Here is a 4,926-nt window from a genome sequence, read left to right on the forward strand (position 1 = left end):
GCCATCATATCATTATTATTATCATTACTATCAATACCTCCATCAAAGAGGTTATGTTTTTGTTAGAGTTGGCTAGTTTTTGCTTAGTTGGTTAGCAGGATATCTAAAAAAATTATGACCATTTTTTTTATAAAACTTTTACTAGAGGTTTGTCTTAGCCCAACTTAGATGCCATGACATTTTGGTGGTGAACTTAATCCAGCGCAGGCTAGCTCAAGTTAGAAACAGATTTTTATTTTTATTTTATTTTATTTTATTTTATTTTATTTTTATTTTTTTTTTTTTTTTTACGTGTCATAGTATAACGTAGATGTTATTAAATGCTGGTGGTGATCCGAAACATGATCCGGATCCTGGATTTTTTTTAAAGGATTAATTTAAATACTCTCTCATTTAGATTCTCTTTCTCTCTTAAATTCTCTTTTAAATTCTCTGTCTCTCTCTTAAATACTCTCTCATTTAAATTCTCTCTCTCTCTCTGCCCCTCTGTCTATCTCTCTCTTTCCCTCGTGTTTACTCTCTTTTTGCAAGAAAGGAAAACACGGACGTCACCAGTGTCCTTGAGAAAGAGATGATTTTAATGTAATTCTTCAAGTGTGAATAATTCTATATTTCATTATCATTACTATCATTACTCTCATTATTAGTAGTAATAGTATTATCTAACATTTTTTCTTCACATTCCAGGTGGGCGACACGGGAAGCTACCTGACAGACCCAATTGTGGGGAGCAAAGATGGGTCTCACCCTACCACGGATTTTCAGGAATTCACTTACAGTAGTACGTATTTTGAAATAGGTCCTGTGAGGTGATGTGGTTTAATGTGTTGAGGTAATGAGGGATGTGCTCTGGTGATGTGGTGCTATGTAGTGTGCAGTGTGGGAGATGTAGGTGTATTGCTGTAGGTGATGTGTTTATTGCGATGAGGTGATGTAGCGTGCAGTGTTTGCATATTTCTATATTCTAGTTCGTTTGCTATATTCCAATATTTTGCTTGTTTTTTTCTCTTCATCTTTCCGCCATATTCTGTATATTTTTTTTATTTCCGCTTTTGTCTCTGTCTTTGTATGTTTGTTTGTCTTTAAGCCATATTTTAGGGGGTATATTCAACATTCAGCAAATCCAAGCACAAAAGTTGGCAACAGTAAGAAGCCACGCCCCTCTTTCGTAGAAGGGAAGTACAGTGTTCGTATCGTTATGCATCTGTTCACAAAAAGTATATTTACGTTATAAGTTCTGGCCTGTTCTGCATATCATTAGAATTTAGGAACACGATTTTTTTAATGATTTTAAAATATTTGCATTCCAGAAAGACTTAAAGATATAATACGTATACCTAGGTCGAAGCCAAGGACAAAGTAGTGTTCAAATGAAAGTCCTTTTTTTCTCTGACAAATACAGACTAAAACGAAGCAAACACAAAATACAATAGGCAATAAGGTATGATTTACACAAGGTAGACATATTCATATAATCATATAATTGATAAAAGTCGATAAGTTTGTATAGTAGGGATAGGGAGAGAAGGGAAGGCGGGGGAGGGGGGGGGGTAAATGGTCAAAGGAACAGCCCATACAAATATTTTTTTCTGTTTTTCCTAAAAGTTTCTGCTACTTATGACATAGATATCCAGCGTTAGTAGACAGTATATCATAAGCATTCTAAGAAAATATATGGCTAGAAATTGAGTTTTTTTTTTTTTTGCCGCCCGCTGTTAGTATGAACGTTTTACCCCATTTTTTTACTATTTATTTTATATTTTTCTGAAAACAAATTAACGATAAAGCATTCGTTTGACCGACAAGAGTGTAATAATATAATTGATATTTGTTAGCAATTGGAATTATTGAAGATTCACTCTTATCATATCAACAGAAAAAAAACTATCTTAGTGTAAAAAGATGGACAGCGATGCCAACCAATCGGCTTCGTAGTCATGGAAAAGGGGCGTGGCTTCTGATCCTCGGCAATGGTTTCGGGCAAAGACTATATATGAAAGATGGGAAAGCATGTATTACACCGTTAAAAAAAGATGTGATGGTCGAAACCTCATACAGCGCCATCTATTGTTTAGATATGTAACTAAGAAAGGAGGACGTTCATAGGGGGACTATAAATTTATATAGATTTTTAAATGTTTTTAATTTTGAATTGGCTTTGCAGTCTTTTTTTAAAAGAAGACAATTGAAATGTATCTATGAAAGAATTACTTTATATATATATATATATATATATATATAAATCTACATGGAATTATATAATTATTCCATTCTTTAATAACCGTCTCTTATTAGAGATTTCTTTACATACATCAAAATAAGGTTTTGCATTCTTTTTTCAGAATTTGACAAAACATTTATCAATAATTATCTCATGTGTATACATTTACACATCACAAAATTATGCCATTGTTTAAATACTATATAATTTTATTGCAAAAAACATCTTTGGTGTTAATACCATGAATACGGACGTAAATTCAATGAATTCTACAATTTATCAAATAAACAAATCTATTAAATAAATACAATCATTTGTCATTATCGTTTTTAAGTATTAATGAAAACAGGCCTACAGTTAAAACAAGAATCATAAACATGCAAAAACTATTAGAAAAAAAAATCTCTTTTCCTACGATTTTGAGCAATTGAAGTTTCACTATAGTAAATAAACAGACGATACATCGCGCACGCAGCGCCATCTATTGTTCAGATATCACACTATCCGCCAACCACTGGGGCTCACAGACTTCTGCCATGCTCTCCTATCTTTCGGGGGCTGGCGTCGAGTCATAGAAAACGGGTATTTGTTTCCCCGCCATTTTCGTTCTTCGTTTTCTTTTCTGTTTGTTTCTTTTCTGCTTTTGTCTGCTTCTGTCTCTGCCCATACTTCGTCTTTGTCTCTGTTTCTTTATTATTTGGGTTTTATTTCGGTCTCCGTCCCTGTCCATGCCTTTTGTCTGTCACTGCCTCTAAGTGTCTGTCTATTTGCCTGATAGTTTGCCGTTTGTCTCTCTTTTTGTCTGTCTGTCTTTCTGCTTCTGTCTGGTTGCATGTATGTGTATGCATGCGTGTATGTGTATATGTGTATGCATGCGTGTATGTGTATGTGTATGCATGCGTGTATGTGTATATGTGTATGCATGTTTGTCTGTCTGTCTGTCTCTCTGACTGCCTGTCTATATGTACGAATGTATGTCCGTTTGTTTGTCTGGCTTCCCGCTTGTCCTTCTATCTATCTGTCCGTGTCTATTTGCCTGTCTTCCTGTCTATCATCCTCCTTGTCTATATGCCTGCCTTTCAGTTTATGTCTGTCTATCTGTCTGTCTGCGTAAAGTCGAGTATCAATGAACGTCAACGATGATGATAATAATAACACGAATTAATCAGGTATTTATCATCCTTGAAATATTGTTTATTTTTTTAACCTGACTTATTGATCTTTTTTTTTCTTTATAGTTCTTTTATTAATTTGAAATTGCTTTACCTAATGATTAGTGTGGCGGAAGATATGATTAAGAGGAATTTGTGTGTCATTATATAATCATGTCTATAAGCGAAATTGAAAAAGCTACCTCTTTAATTCTGTAATAAAGTTTAAGTAATTAGATCGTACAAACAGAAAGTCATGCAAGTAGACATACATACGTACATACAGGTAGACTGCCAATCAAACAAACAGGCAAATATACATACATATAAACCTACATGCATACGTACAGGTTGACAAACATACATACACACATACAGGCAAACAGACAAACAGCTAGACACAGACAAACGGACACACATTCGTACATATAGACAGGCAGTACAGACAGACGAACATACATACAGATATAAACACATACACACATGCATACATACATACACGCAACCAGACAGAGAGACACACAGACAAACTAACAGACACACAGACAAACAAGCAGGAGAGCAAACTACCTCATTTCCCACTTCATAACAAGCCGACTGCAGGTATAAAAGGAGACAACCCTCCCCCTTTCTTTTCAGTGTCTGCTCAAGGTCGGTACGTGACGCTACATCGCCCAGCCTCCTTCAGTACTGCCCTGTGTGTTTGCTACATCCAAGTGTACTCAGATTAAGGCGATTCGGGTGTTCATATTGTTCAGATCTGGGACCGGTTTTGTTCCATATATGGTCCATATGGAGTATACTGGGACTGAAAAAAGATTGTAGAGGAATAAAGGAAAAGAGAGAGAGAGAGAAGGGAAAATGGAATAATTTGTCAGGATTTTTGGTCAAGGAAGTGGCTCATAGGAGGATTTAAGTTCCTAGAAAAATTGTATATATATTTTTTTCCTTTTATTTTCTGAACAATGTTTGAATCTTGATAACTCTCTGTATACATAACATTTTCCCCCTGTTTATTACCTCTGTTTTACCCTCATCACTCTATCTGTTTGTGTTGTATTTTGTTCAGCTATTATGATAACAATTTTATCGTCCTCACACGCTGTTTGTTCCAATTACGCACTTATGGACAAAGTGTACACGTGCTAGATCAATGTATTGTACATAAGACACATGTAGACATAGGGCGTATGCCAGTCGCACTCGGCTTTGCACAGCTGATTGGTTGTATGGGATGTCACTCACACTATGGCCCTATTTCCTATGGGAGAAATATATATATATATATATATATATATATATATATATATATATATGTATAAATGTATATATATATAAATGTATATATATATATAAATGTATATATATAAATATATATAAATATATATATATATATATATATATATATATATATATATATATATATATATATATATATATATATATATATATAAATGTATATATATATATATATATATATATATATATATATATAAATGTATATATATATATATAAATGTATATATATATATATATAAATGTATATATATAAAT

General features: G+C 33.4%; 1 protein-coding gene across 1 annotated transcript in view; it reads left to right on the plus strand.

Moving 5' to 3' along the window:
• The window catches only part of LOC113812661 (uncharacterized), an 11,922-nt gene extending 7,286 nt beyond the window's left edge, over positions 1-4,636 (plus strand). Inside the window, exons 5-6 of the mRNA XM_070116904.1 lie at positions 688-781; positions 4,012-4,636. Of these exons, the coding sequence (XP_069973005.1) occupies positions 688-781; positions 4,012-4,103 (186 nt within the window). The 3' untranslated portion in view covers positions 4,104-4,636. The remainder of the gene's footprint in view (positions 1-687; positions 782-4,011) is intronic.
• Positions 4,637-4,926: the final 290 nt, after the last annotated feature.

The sequence above is a fragment of the Penaeus vannamei genome, chromosome 39 (genome assembly GCF_042767895.1).
Source record: "Penaeus vannamei isolate JL-2024 chromosome 39, ASM4276789v1, whole genome shotgun sequence".
Taxonomy (NCBI): Eukaryota; Metazoa; Arthropoda; class Malacostraca; order Decapoda; family Penaeidae; genus Penaeus; species Penaeus vannamei.